The sequence below is a fragment of the Neovison vison genome, chromosome 11 (assembly GCF_020171115.1).
Source record: "Neovison vison isolate M4711 chromosome 11, ASM_NN_V1, whole genome shotgun sequence".
In the NCBI taxonomy this organism is placed as follows: domain Eukaryota; kingdom Metazoa; phylum Chordata; class Mammalia; order Carnivora; family Mustelidae; genus Neogale; species Neogale vison.
Genome location: NC_058101.1, coordinates 172,575,756 through 172,589,251, shown reverse-complemented (window position 1 = coordinate 172,589,251; position 13,496 = coordinate 172,575,756). Strand labels below are relative to the sequence as shown.

Below are 13,496 nucleotides of genomic sequence, written 5' to 3'. Positions count from 1 at the left end.
TGAGCTCTGGGTCACCGTTTGCTCCCACGAGGATGAGCTTACAGGCCAGCATGGTGTGCCCTACCTGACTCTCCAGCTTCGTCTCCCATCTCTGTCCCAGACCTGGCTTTGGTACCCCCAGCTTCCCTGAATTGCCTCAAGTTTTCCAAACACAACACCGTGGTTTTTATTTTATTTATTTCTTTTCTTTTTTTCCCCTAGTATCTTAGCTTATGCAGCTGTCTTTCCATAGCATGCCCTCTCTGATTATGCAGTCTTGGCAAACACCCACTCAGTGTTCAGTTCTGGTGAAAAACCTTCAATCAGACTGTTCATACCCTCCTCTAGGTAGAAGACTCCCTCCTCCCTGTTCCCTCACAGCTCAGACAGACTCTCTTAGGGGCTTATCATGTCTTTACTCCAGTGTTGCTTACCTATCTACCTTTCTCTCTGAGAACACAGTGATTTTATTATGTTTATTTTTGTATTTCTAATATAAAACACAATCCACAGTAAATAATAACGCATAACAAAAGTCAATGAGTATGAGAGTAACTGTGTCACATGAATACAAAGTGTGTCAGGCTGGCGGGTCCCTGGTGAGGATCCCAGCTCACTGTTGTGCTAGAATCACAACGTGGCTTAGCTTCCTCTTTATTGTCAAGTACCTGATAGCCTTCCTGAAGTGCTAGGTGGGTTGTAGTTTTGTGTGTGTGTTGGGGGGGCGGGTAACGCCTCTGAAAAGAAAGTCAACTGTTAAGAGTAGTGATGAAATAAGAACGAGCTCTAAGTAAAGTGAAGGTCTTAGAAATTTCTGATAGATTAAGGTGATAAAGTTGTCTGCATGGGTATGTAACAAGAACAGATACACACAAAATGCAATAAATAAAAGTAAGAAAAGGCAATTCATGAATTGTTTCAGCAAGGACACTGGTCAGGGCAACCATTTCTTATCAAACAAAAGAAATGTTGGGTGAAGGTTAAAAACGGTGATAAACATGTCCAGAAGCTGCTAGGGGCTGACGCACCATGATGAGAGGAAAACAAGGGGTGTACAGACATTTCCCTACCCTGGCAGTTGAGGAAAAGCCTGAGAGTGGTTACTTTTTATTGTTTTTTTGTGGGGAGAATTACTTCCATGAACATCTGAAGATTCATGGAAGTCTCAGGAGTGCCTCTTTCTCAAATGTCAAATGTCTACCATTTTCCCTGAGAAAACAGAGCTGACAACAGATGGCACTGTAATAATGTCCCATTTATCTCACAGGGTCTGGGAGTGGGATATTCCTTCTGAGCAGGGTTTTCTAACTGAAAACCACTGAAGCACCAAAATAGTTAAAAATTACTGTCGGGAGTAAAATCTTTCTCAGGCGTTTCTCTGTTTCTCTTCTTGAAGAGTAAGGGGGCTCTGCTCTTACAGTGATGTCTTCAAAGATGATTTACATGGGTAGAGTGTTTTTATAGTCAGTGTCTCAGACATTTAAGTTAAAAGCAAACCATGTTCTGCCTCTCACTCACCCTGCTGTCAGAAGGCCACTGGGTACCTCTGCCAACATTTCTTCCTGTTCTTGATTTCTCTTTTCCCATATACTCTTTTTTTGTGGTTAGAAATTTTTTTCATGAAAATCCCCTCTTAAAATTGACTACTTTGAATGCACTGTAGACTCTGCATTTAGGGGATTGTTATTTAATAACTGTTACAATTGTGTGTCAGCGGAAAAGAAAGGTTCTAAGGGTGGGTGTAAAGACTATCCGTGGGTACATGAACCAAACTTTTTTTTATGACTGACTTTCTGTTGTTTATTCTGACTTCTGTTTTTCATGCTTCTGCATCTTTGCCCTGCTCTGAGCAGTTCATGTTGCGTATGAGAAGTGATTCCTAGGGAGTAAACCCTTGCACAGGGTACGTTCCAGTCAGTCCAGGGTGGCTCAGTGGGTTAAGCCGCTGCCTTCGGCTCAGGTCATGATCCCAGGGTTCTGGGATCGAGTCCCACTTCGGGCTCCTTGCTCGGCAGGGAGCCTGCTTCTCCCTCTGCCTCTGCCTGCCTCTCTGTCTGCCTGTGCTCACTCGCTCTCTCTCCCTCTGTCTCTGACAAATAAATAAATAAAATCTTTTAAAAAAAAAAGAGTTTTGTGGGGGCACCTAGGTAGCTCATTTGGTTAAGCGACTGCCTCTGGCTCAGGTTATGATCTTGGAGTCCTGGGATGGAGTCCCACATCAGGCTCCCTGCTTGGCAGGGAGTCTGCTTCTCCCACTGACCTCTTTCCTCTCCTGCTCTCTCTCTCTCTCTCTCTAATAAATAAATAAAATATTTTAAAAAGAGAAAAGAAAAAGAGTTTCGTGAACACTGGCAGATCACAACTGACCTGTGACTCAGTGCGTTCACCTGTAAAGTGACAAGGCTGGACTAGATGATCTCCAAAGTCCATACAAGCTGAAAAGATAGTTCAGCAAAGAAAAGTTTAAAATCTGAAAACCAGAGTGTCCGGAGGATTGAATGCCCAACTTTGGGTTATGGACATCTTGGGAATCTTCCCAGAGGAGGAGATCAACTTTGGAAGGGACATAAGGTAGACTGGTGGGGAAGTGTGTCTTGAGAAAGTACAAGCCCTTTTCAGAGGAGACCAGTTATTGTGGTAAAGTATATGTAACATAAATTTTACCATTTTAACTATTTTTTTAAGTCCAATTCAGTGCCATTAACCCGATTCACACTGTTGTGTAACCATCACACTACCCATTTCTAGAACTTTTTCATCATGTCAGACTGAAACTCTATGCCCATTAAATACCAACTCCCCATTCCCTGCTCCCCCGACCCCAGGTAACCACATCTGGGGTCAGTGGTCTACTTTCTGTCTTTAGGAATTTGACTAGTCTAGCAACCACACAGTTTTTGTCCTTTTGTGTCTGGCTTATTTCACATGGCACATGTCTTTAAGATTCATTCCTGTTGTGGCATGTGTCAGAATTTCCTTCCTTTTCAAGGTTGAGTAATAATCCATTGTATGCATCTACCCAGTTTCATCCATTCATCTTTTATTGGAGTTTTGGGTTTTGCCTTCTTTTGGTATTATAAACAATGTGGGTATGAACATGTGTGTACAAGTATCTGATTGAGTCTCTGTTCTCATTTCTTTGGGTACATACCTAAAGGAAGAACTGCTAAATCATGTGATAACTCTATGGTTAACTTTTTGAAGAATTGCCAAACTGTTTTCCATACCACACTTCTGCCGCATTGCAGGAAGTTTCCAGTTTCTCCAAGAGGAAGAGGAGTAGTTGTATATGCACATTATGAACCAACTTGACTGGAGCCCATCTTTCTTATGAGGCAGGGGCAAGGTCTACAGTTAGGATAATAGATTGAGGCCATAGTATGGAGAGTCTTGAAAGCCTGGCCGTGGTGTGTTGGTACTTTAGATGCTAAGGAGCTGGTGAGGGAAAAGCAGGATTAGAATGGTGCTCTCTGAAGGTGAAGGGCCAAAGGATATCCTTTGCAGGATGGATTAGGCCTTGGAAGTGGGACGTGGATTGGCAGAGGATTGTAGTTATCCTGCTGAGACACCGGACCTAGGCTCTTTGTGGAAAGGCAGGAATGAGAGTGGAGACACTTCTGCGATCAGCAGGCAGCATTGGCCACAACCTGTGGACACTCATATTGAGTGAGGGTAAGTAAGAGCGTGAGGGTAAGGAGTGGTACCTTCTTGACATTTGGCATCTTCATTTCTGAGGTCCTATGTGGATGACAGGATGTAGAGAGGGGGCCTGTGTCTGGTTCGTTCCTCGCCTGGTGAAGGAACAGACACTTGTAGCGGACCGTGGAGCTATATCTTGGCTGCCTGGGGGTGTCCCCACCTAGTGGGTCATCCCAGAGTAGCATAAGGTACCCTAGGATGCTTGCACAGGAAGCAGAAACACCAAACTCAGAGTAAACTTAGTGTCAGTGGAGAGAAAGAGGGCAGTTAGGGTATCTAACCCAAAATCTAAGCTAGCTCCAAAGTTTTTATTTTGATCTTTAATTTACATAATGCCTAAAAATGATGTTATCCCATGTAGAGCTGGTTTGCATCTGCTGGTGTGCATGCCAGCATTGGCTGAAAGGCCATTTCTTTCTCAGAAGGCTTCTGCCTGCCCCCTTTCTCTCAGGCTCTTTGTGTTTCCAGCACTGCAGATTTCCAGGAGGCACAGGGATCTGCAGAGGTGTTATCCTTTGTGTTACAAGCAGACCAAGAGTGCCAGTGTGCAGGTGTGGGAGGGCGTGCCTGCGGGTGTGGTGGGTGGATGGCTGGGTGTGGGTTTCAGTGGACACAGGTTGCAAGAGAGTTTTAAATAACTCACTTGAAGTGGCATTAAGAGATCTAAATCAGATTTATAAGACATAATTAACTTAATTAGGTAGAGTATGGGGAAATATGCTAAAATGTTGATGCAATAACTATTTCGAGGCATGGGATGTGGAAGATGGTAAAAAAGCAGCCGATATTGTGGTATGCAAGCTCGGCCTGGGCACGGTGGCCTCCACAGGGATTGATGCCATGACTGGAGACCACGACCACAGTTGCCGCCTGTCCCGGTGGGCTGACCACAGAAGCAGCTCCTCGGCATGCTTGCAAGGATCACCGTGATGAGAATTCTCACATTCCCTGGGCTTTCTCTGAGTAGATGCCCATCTCTTCAGTTGGTTTCGTGTATCTTTCTACCTATATTTTCAAATCTGTTGATTCAGATTTTTAAAAGTTAATGATTCTTAGCCTGGTGCTGAGAAAGAAAATGACTCAGTTAAAAAAAAACAGTCTCTGGCCTACATACGTTTTTATCTGCCCATGAAACTGTCAGCAGCCTTTCCCACATTGGACTGCTATGTGGAGAAGGTTTGCTTGCTGACACCAGACACCAGGAGCTTGACAAGGCCCAGCCACCGGCCCCTGGCAGGCCACTCTCCGCTGTGCGGCCTCTGTTAGCAGAAGCGACTCCTTCCTCCCTCGTCCAGCCTTATTTGGACCCTGGAAGTTGGTGGTGTCCCCAGCTGCTGCAGACAGCATGAGAGGTGGCCCAGAGCCTCTTTCCTCAGTGAGTACTAATTGCCCGAAAGAACTAACAGACTTTGAAGGGAACCACTTCCCATTTTCAAAGAAGTCCTTTGAGCTTCCTAAGATGTGAACCTTCTTTCTTCCATGAATGGCCCCCACAGGGACTCTGAATTCTGTTCCAACATGAATGCAGCACAACGTTTTTTGGCTTCCGTGGCTCTGAGGGCCGTTGAGCATTGGTTACCCCAGGGATCGACGGAGGCTTTAGGAGAGACCTCAGGCCTTGTCACTATGAGCTTGAGGCCTTAAATCACCGTGCTGGCTGCCAGTGCATTGCGCAGTTCAATTCTCGAGCCAGGCCCTTGGGACCGCTGTGAGGAACGAGACTGCCTTGTGAATCCACGGTACCAGACTCCTCCCTCGGGCTCCTGAAGGGGATCCAAACTTTGAAAAGGATCAGAGAAGCCGTGAAGCAGGCTATGAGCATGAAATGCTCCTGTATGGTGCAGAGCGGAGCAGAGAGCCTGGCGGTGTTTGTGAAGGAGACCTGGAGTGTCCGCAGAAGCAGAAGGAGTGAGGAGGAGAGGAGAGCCGTGGTGGGGCCCTGAGAACTGTACCTCCCGTGGGCGGGCATTTCCCTGGAGACGCACTTTCGAAGCGACTCCAAGACAGGGGTGCTTGCCAGCTAACGTGGGGATCAGGAGGGGGGAAGAGGGCTGCGATAGAAAACATGGCGAGTCAGAGGTAAAAGATGAAGGAGTTGTCTGGAGATTTGTTGGATTCTTCCAGGAGTTTTTTTGGACTGTAGGAAAAAACACCCACAATACCGGCAATGTCGGGAAGGCAGTGGGAACCGAGGCACTGGGAATTGTTTGCTTATTTGATAGAAAATTTCTGTCGGGTTGGGCTTTTGGGAGGCTCATCCTGAGAGTTGGCAGGTCACAACTTCAACCTGACAGGTGTGACTGTGGAGTTTCAGTACCGGTGACGTGTGGTAGAGCATAGTCTGTGGGGCCTTAAATAGATATCCCAGGTAGTCTGGCCCAGGAGCCCTGAGCTGTGCTGCTTCTCAGAGGTAGGAAGGACAATATGGAATTAAAGAAGACGTGCACCTGCAACTGTGCTGGATATTTTATGTGTTGTGCCCTTTAACGCTTCCAGAAGCTTCCAGAGGGCTACCCTGAAATTCCCCGAATGGGTCGCTATGGTCAGTCCATCTGAAATAGCTGTAATTTCTGAGAATTTTAACATTCTTTTACAATTAAGTAAGTACAATAACTATAGTATTTATCTAATCGTACTGCAGAAAGTGTGGATAACAGCAGAAAAGAAAAGAAAAAAAAAAAAAGCACAACCCCAGTCCTCATCATAGCCAATTTTATTTTGGCATATTTCCTTACTATCCTTTTTTTAATGCCTGTGTACAGTATAAATACAGTTTTGTATCCAACATTACAGACTTCCTTTTGTGTTTATAGGAAGTCTTCAAAACATGATTTTTAAATTGATGGTATTTTGATTTCTTTGAGGATTTTAAATGTGGGTTTTCTAATACTTATTACATGTAGAGATTTAATCTTAATGTTTTAAAAGGCATTCTGTGCTAGATCTCAGGTATTAAAAAAATATTCAGCAGCCACAGTTAATTTTTAACACTGTCTTTGTGTCTCCATTGACAGGGATCTACCGCACAGAAAAGGATAAAGGCACTCTGTATGAGCTCACGTTCAAAGGGGAGCAGAAGCACGAATTCAGACGACTCGTCTTGTTTCGACCGTTTGGCCCCATCATGAAAGTAAAACAAGAAAAGCTCAACATGGCCAACACACTCATCAACGTTATCGTGCCACTGGCAAAGCGGGTAGACAAGTTCCGGCAGTTCATGCAGAATTTCAGGTTTGCTCGTTTGTACGTGCTTACCTTCTTCTGTGGGGCGGGCTTTAAAATACTGGTATCATTTCCCGCCATCTCCCTCGTTTCCCCAGGCCATGTACAAAGGCCCCTTTCTCTTCTTGTTCAGCTGTTTTCTTCATGTCAAGTTTACCATCTGTATTTGCCTTTCCCTAAAGCAATTAGAAAACTGCCAGGCAAGCAGGTTTACCTTCGGAAGGGGAAATTCTGTGGGGTGACTTTTCATTAGGACCTGCAGAGATGGCCTAATGCTTCCTCCTGCAGAGATGGCCTAATGCCTCCTGTGTCCAGAGATGGCCTAATGCCTCCTCCAGGTCTAGCTGGAGTCTGGGCTCAGGTCTGGGGATGACACGGGCCATGCTGTCTCATCAGTGGAGTGAGGCTTCTACCAGACACTCCAAGGACAGGGGCCTGCAGCACCTGGGATGGACAGAATCAGAATCCAGTTTTTTATTCTAACCTACATCTCCTCAGAGATTAAATTTAGAATTATACCCAGAAGTTTCCGAGCACTCACTTTTGTAGCTACTCAGGAAGAGTAAGCAGGGATTGGTTTTTAGAGGCAGTAATGTAGTTTTTACATACGTGTCTTGAAGCTCTTTATTGTGCAGTGTTGGTTCTTGTAAGCTATCATGGCTAACATTCATATATTGGTTCACCTGTATTAGCTAACTTACCCAGCCAGCTTATTGGATAGATGAAAGTTGTATGTGTCTAATGATAATTCTTGGAATAGCTTATAAATAAATAAACTTATTTTTGTTTATTTATTTTTTTAAAGATTTTATTTATTTGAAAGAGAGGGAGTGAGCATGAACGGGGAGAGGGGCAGAGGAAGATGGAGAAGGAGCAGACTTCCTGCTGATTAGGGGACCCAATGCAGAACTCGGTCCTAAGACCCTGGGATCATGACCCGAGCTGAAGACAGACACTTAACTGACTGAGTCACCCAGGTGCCCCTCAAACTTCTTTTTATTCATTTATTTGTTTTTTTAGAGAGAGAGTAGGGGGAGGGGCAGAGGAAGAGGAAGAGAGAATCTTAAGCAGGCTCCGTGTCTGCGGGGAGCGCAGTGCTCGGCTCCATCTCACAACCCTGAGATCATTCAAGAGCCAGACCTTTAACCAACTGAGCCCCTCCAACTTAATTTTAATCTTTTATCATTAAATTCACATTATTAAAAGCCAGTAATCTTCAGTGTAAGGGCGTGGTTGATACTTCTCAAAATTCTCGATAACGAGTGCAGTCTTTTAAAAATTTTTACATTTGAAGGCTGACCCTTATCTAAATAAGTTTTATGGTGAGAATCCCATAGTCTTAAAAGAGGCCTTTGAAGGTTACCTGGTTGAGTCTTCCCTTAGCTCAGAATGCCTCCAGAGCATCCCCACCATTTGGTGGTCTGTGCAGCGTGCGTGTCTGTGCATATGTGCACATGTGCGGATGTACATGCACACGCCTCCATCCCCGGGCAGGCTACTCTGAGTTGAACAGCTCCGGTAGGAAGCTCGCCATTATTTGGACCTGCCATCTGCTTCTTGTGATTTCTACCCAGCGGGTCTAGTTCTAGTCTCTGAGGAAATGGCTGAACAAATCCATTTCCTCTTAGATATCAGAGCCTTTCAGATCTTTCAAGACAGCTGTCACAAGGCCCACTGTCTTTCTTTTCCTGGTTCAGGAGTTGTGCCTTCAGTAGTGCCACCATGCAGAGGGACGGTGGGCCGATCTTGTCATCTGTTCCCAATTTGTAGAGACGCTGTGGCCCCCGTCCCCTGAGTGTTGGCAGTGCCCTCTGGCGCCAGTAGTGAAGTGAATGTGGGACTTCACTTCTGGCAGCTTTCCTTTGGTGTTTCTGTGCCCTCTGCCTTCTCCCTGGAATGCCAGAGGCTGCCGGTTGATTCAGCATGATTTCCCGAGAAGGACTAAACCCGTGGTTGGTGCTAGACATTAAGTCCAGTCATTGCTTCCGGCGGCTGGTGTGTCCATTTCTAGGACGAGCTGATAATAAATTTCTCTGGCTGGGAAGCTGCCTAGAGCGTGCCAGGTGAAGGGCCCCGAGATCTGCAGCTGCCCGTCCTCAATGCCCGTCACGGAGCGTGCTGGATTAGCGAGGCGGCATTCAACGCTAAAGCCACGTCTGCCGCATCCTCTGCATAGGACTCCGGGCCTGGAGCCGCAGGAAATATTGTTGAAAAAGGTAAAAGGACTAGCTTGCCAGTCTCCAGAATTGAGATGGGGAAATGAGTTGTAATTCTAGTTAATGTTTTAAAAACAAATAAAATGCCCGCTGTGGCACAGAGGCAGGAGCAGGTGGGTGGGAAGGCTTAGGGCTTGGGGAGTATATTTGGAAGGCCTGTGTGTGCCAGACACTCGACCAGATGCTGGGGTAGGGAGATGAGTTGCTGGTGCCTGCTTCATGCGGACCAGAAGCCACTCAAACGGAGCTAGGAGCTGCAGCAGAAACAGAGACAAGGGGCAGTGGGCCATGAGAAAGGCTTCCCAGGGCAGAGGAAGCTGAGTGGGGAGTTTGCTCTGTCCTCTAGGGGTTTCTGAATGTGTTGGGTCTCTGAAAAAAATGAGATAAGGAAGGCTACTCAAACCTGAGAGTATCTGATTATGTGTCAGAACTTAGTATAGGTGCCATTTCAAATCAGCCAGCAGAGAACGGATTGTTTAGTGTATGGCTTTAGGACAACTAATCAAACGTAGCAGAAAATATTTAATTCTTACTGCATACTAAAACTCTGGTATGTAAATGCTGGTCAGTTAAATATTTGAATAGCAGTAATACAAACATTAAAGTATTGGAAAAATATAAGGAGCTATTTATTAAATAACGTCTTTATGAAATCCCTTCTATCATAAGATTAGCAGATTATTAACTCTGGCTGGAACTGAAGCTGGCATTATGAGTGACTTGTTTTCTTCCCTTGAATTCTGTTTTATAAATTTTTGTGTAGTTATCGTGTGTTTGATGTTTTGTTTAAAAATTCAACAAAAAATTTTTTTGGCTGTTATAATTTAAACATGGTTTTGGGGCACTGGGGTGGCTCAGTCCTTAAGCATCTGCCTTTGTCTCAGGTCTTAATCCCAGGGTTCTGGGATCGAGTCCTACATCAGGCTCCCTGCTTGGCAGGAAGCCTGCTTCTCCCTCTTCCACTCCCCCTGCTTGTAGTCCCTCTCTCTCTGTCTCGCTGTCAAATAAATAATAAATAAAAATCTTTAAAAAATGGATTTTTAGTTTGTAAAAGTGATATATACTTTATTTATATATTTTATTTATACTATATTTAAGTAATATAGAACACAAGTAATGAATTATTTAAAAATCCACTCCTGGCCCTGCCTCCCCAAATTAACCATTTTTAACATTAATTGAACTCTATTGTAGGTACTTTTATTTGCATATATGCGGATAGGAAAATAACTTGTTAGCTAGAAATAATTTAATACAGCATGAGATGTGCTATATATTGTTTTTAATTAAAGAATTGCATTTTGCCTGACTCAATTTATAGAAGCAAATCCAAAGTATAAATTCAGAATCTGAGATATAATCTGAAGGAATTGCTGATCTTTAAGAAAATGTTTCTCTGCTGTGAGAGATATTATTAGCTCTGAAGAGATCCCTCTAAAATTACCTTTTTTTTTTTTTTTGAGAGAGAGAGAGAGAATGGAGGAGAGAGCAGAGGGAGAGTGAGAGAGAAAAATCTTAAGCAGGCTCCACGGCCTCCATGGAGCCCCATGGGGGTATCAAGCTCACGACCCTGAGGTCATGAACTAAGCCTAAATCAAGAATTGGACACTTAACCCACTGAGCCACCCAGGCACCACTGAGATCCCTCTAAAATTTAAAAAAGAGAGAAAAAAGGTTTTGCATAACAGAAAAGATTGGAATTATTATATATTTTTTGTTGCATATTCTCACTTTAGAAGGGGTTGACTGAAAAATCACCATAAGTAGAGGAAATCAGCACAGTCCTACTTTCTCCCTTTTCTACATATCTTCTTCCAGTGCTGGCCATCTATTATTTTCACCTTGTCGGGGGTGGCAGCCTTTGTGTTCTGTTTTGTAGTCGCAGAGCCTGTGTGGACCCATCAGCAGCCCTCTGACAACGGCAGCTGCAGTCCCGAGGTCTTGGTTAGCTAGATTTCATGGGCGAGACATTTTTTCAAAAAGTGTCCCAAGTGCTGAGTGGAATGTCTACCTACGGTCATTTCAGTTTAAGGATAACTTGGTTGGACTTAAAATTCTTGGGACACACTTTCCTCTGGAGTTTGTAGACATTCTTTTGGCATCTGATGATCCCACAGAGAAATGTCGGGACAACTTTATTTCATCTCTCTTGAGAATGACTTACTTTTGCCCGAGTGCCTGAAGAATTCCTTCTTGAATCTTGAATCATAATAGCTTCATCATGGGGCACCTGGGTGGCTCAGGAGGTTAAGCCTCTGCCTTCTGCTCAGGTCATGATCTCAGGGTCCTGGGATCGAGCCCTACGTCGGGCTCTCTGCTCAGCGGGGAGCCTGCTTCCTCCTCCCTCTCTGCCTGCCTCTGTGCCTGCTTATGATCTCTCTCTCTGTCCAATAAATAAATAAATAACTTTAAAAAAAATAGTAGCTTCATCAGGGTATGTCTCATCTCAGTGTCTTTTTCTAACTCAAGTTTTCCTGTACTTAATTGAGTTTTCTTTGTCATTTTATGGATTTTTTCATATCAGGAAAATTTTGGTGCTTAATTCTGTATTAGTTTCTATTTCTCAATGCCTCAGTCTTTTAGCTGCTTTCACATAAGGCTTTCCTCAAGATGAGCAATCTGATTCTCAGATGCATCCATTCTGTCCCTCGCTGTGTTTATTACTTTTGTGTGTTTGGGCTGCCACCTTATTTTCTCAGCACAGAATGCGCCTTTTAATCTGTTGTTTATCATTTCTTCTTTGAACTTTTTTTTTTATTGAATTCACATTTTTATTTAAGAAAGTGTGAAACGCATAAGATATTTTCTTCTGTTTGAATTGTATCTTCTTTTAGACTAGGTTTTTCATTTTGAACACTATTGCTTTCTTTTTTCTCTCTTTCTTTCTTCCTTTAATTTTGATACTGTTCTTGAAACATGGTTGCTGGGAGGTGGCCTTTCACCTTCCTCCTGCCTGGCATGCAGGGGGCCACCTGGACTGTTTGCTCTGACCATGTGGTGGGGGGCAGTTCTCCTTGGCTACCTCCCTGTCTCGATGGAGACAGGAGATGCCTCTCCTGGCTGTATTCTGAGGGCAGGGTATTTATTTTTCTATTCACTTTTTTTGTAGCCTCCAAGAACAGGGGGAGGAGAGAAAACTCAGTGGAGGCTTTGTGCGGCCTTTGTTGGAGGTTTCCAAGTCCCGTGGCTCTTCTGTGTCCTGGGGTGGGTGTGAGCTGTGCTAGGCTCACTCTGTCTAGTGGTGGATGGATCTTTGTCCTCAGGCGACGATGATTTGGCTCCCAGAATGGGACCTCAAAGGGGCCTGGAACATCAGCCCCATGAGTTTCCTTCTCATCTCCACCTGTTGTCTTCAGCAGCTCTTTCCACCCCCACAAATCAGAAAGAGGAAAGAAGATAAAGTTTGCGCCTTCTGTTTACGATTGGCTCTGTGTGTGTGTGTGTGTGTGTGTGTTGTGGAGGGTGTATAAAAGATGTTTCATCTGACTGTCAGCATCTCCCATCCCTTCTTTTTCTGCTTATAGGAAGGATCATGACTGTAGTCCTCTTTTTTCCTTTGCTTTCTGCCCACCTCACCTTTTTTGCAGGGGTTAGTTCACAAAGTGTAATGAAGATGGCCCTACTGTCCTTCTCTACTTTCCACGCGAGGTGGAGAGATTGTGTATGCCATTGTGGCTCTTCCTTCTCAGAGATCCTGAATTGGGATTTGGGCCCTGTCCCTCCCTGGACCAGCCATTCCCCTTGGCCACCTTCTCCCCATCTCGCTGCCACTCCAGCTCTTCTGGAGAGAGTGGCTGGAGCCAGGAGCCAGGAGCCACAGGACAGGAACGTCAATCTTCAGTTTCTTCACTGTCTTCTTGTTGTCCGTATGGAGATTACATCCCATTCATTGGTTATTGATTAGTAGCAAGATTTGCCATTTGCCACTATTTTTGGTACAGGGTTTGCAATGATCATTGTGAGATTAATATGTTTGAAAGATTACTTTCCATGGCATGTCTTTTAAAATGTAGATACCCTTTGTTCTGACACCATTTGAATGAAGAATCTTGTACAAGTAGCTTTATATATCTGGCTTTACTATCTTCTGTAAAATCAAAGTATGTCCAGATGGGTCCCCTTGTAGCACTGACACTGGTTATTACTGATAGATTTAGGGTTTTGTTTTGTTTCTCACTTCAGCATCAGTTTGCTAACTGTTCACCTGGAAAAGAGCCAGATGGCTAAGAATTATTTAAAAAGAGCCCAGAATTCACCCAGAGAGAATGGCCCCTAGGGAAGACTGGGTCTGAGAAATCAGCTTACTTGGGGTGAAGGCCAAGCATTGGGTGCAATCAGCTGGGAACCAAAGACCACGTTTGCATGTTGCAGAACTGTGTT

At 44.4% G+C, this 13,496-nt stretch overlaps 1 protein-coding gene across 4 annotated transcripts in view; it reads left to right on the top strand.

Annotated features, from left to right (window-relative positions):
* Positions 1–13,496, top strand: part of CSGALNACT1 (chondroitin sulfate N-acetylgalactosaminyltransferase 1) — a 354,308-nt gene that overhangs the window by 299,590 nt on the left and 41,222 nt on the right. For all 4 annotated transcript variants that reach the window (XM_044225260.1, XM_044225262.1, XM_044225261.1 and 1 more), the window contains one exon: positions 6,693–6,909. In XM_044225260.1, the coding sequence (XP_044081195.1) occupies positions 6,693–6,909 (217 nt within the window). The remainder of the gene's footprint in view (positions 1–6,692; positions 6,910–13,496) is intronic.